This window comes from Buceros rhinoceros, unplaced genomic scaffold (assembly GCF_000710305.1).
Source record: "Buceros rhinoceros silvestris isolate BGI_N320 unplaced genomic scaffold, ASM71030v1 scaffold23178, whole genome shotgun sequence".
Lineage (NCBI taxonomy): Eukaryota > Metazoa > Chordata > Aves > Bucerotiformes > Bucerotidae > Buceros > Buceros rhinoceros.
This window is the reverse complement of record NW_010426626.1, coordinates 3891-4601: the sequence shown is the minus strand read 5'-3', so window position 1 is coordinate 4601 and position 711 is coordinate 3891. Positions and strand designations below refer to the sequence as shown.

The 711-nt window shown below is 63.0% G+C and overlaps 1 protein-coding gene across 1 annotated transcript in view; it reads right to left on the bottom strand.

Moving 5' to 3' along the window:
* SEMA3G (sema domain, immunoglobulin domain (Ig), short basic domain, secreted, (semaphorin) 3G) overlaps positions 1–711 on the bottom strand; it is a gene marked incomplete at both ends in the record, with an annotated part of 8329 nt that overhangs the window by 6542 nt on the left and 1076 nt on the right. Inside the window, one exon of the mRNA XM_010141598.1 lies at positions 411–473. Within this exon, the coding sequence (XP_010139900.1) occupies positions 411–473 (63 nt within the window). The remainder of the gene's footprint in view (positions 1–410; positions 474–711) is intronic.

Here is a 711-nt window from a genome sequence, read left to right as displayed (position 1 = left end):
AAGGAAGAGTAAGTTTGGGGGAGTGACCCACTGAACCTGAGAGAGTTACACAGTGCCCACCGTCGGGGACAGCCAGGATGGGCCACACCATGTCACCGGGGTCTGGACACCAGCACAGGGCTTTTCGGTCCCTCCGAGCTGGGGTCTCCCTGCCCCCTTGGTACAGCCACATCTGGGACATGCTGACCACCGCTCTGTGGTCACAGGGGCTGAGCAGAGCCCTGGAGACAGGATTTCCAGAGCCCGGCACAAGCATCTCACATGGCCAGACTTGGGCACCAACTCCCTGCCTCAGTTTCCCTCGTGCACCTATATAGTCCCTTGCTCTACCCCAGAATTAACTGGCCTGCGAGCCCCGTGGGACAGTTCCCAGCAGGATGCCACGGCCCAGCCCTGGCACGGGGACTCACCCCTGGGTCCTTCCCCTTCCGAAAACACTCCTCCGTCTGCCCAGGGAGAGGCGGCCAGTAGATCTGAAACACAAAGGACCCGTTGGAGCAGGGAGCGGGGACAGCAGGGACCCAGCCTTGCGAATACACGTCCCCAGGCTTCTGATGGCCTGGGGATGGAGAGGGGGACAGAGAGAGGGACAAACTGTTCCCCAGCGCCCACCCAGCCCAGGGCTCCCACCCTGTGACCCAGGGCAGGACTCTTCCTCGTGGGGAGGTGCGCCCCGGCGGTCACAGACTGGAGCCGGTCTGGATTTGGGTG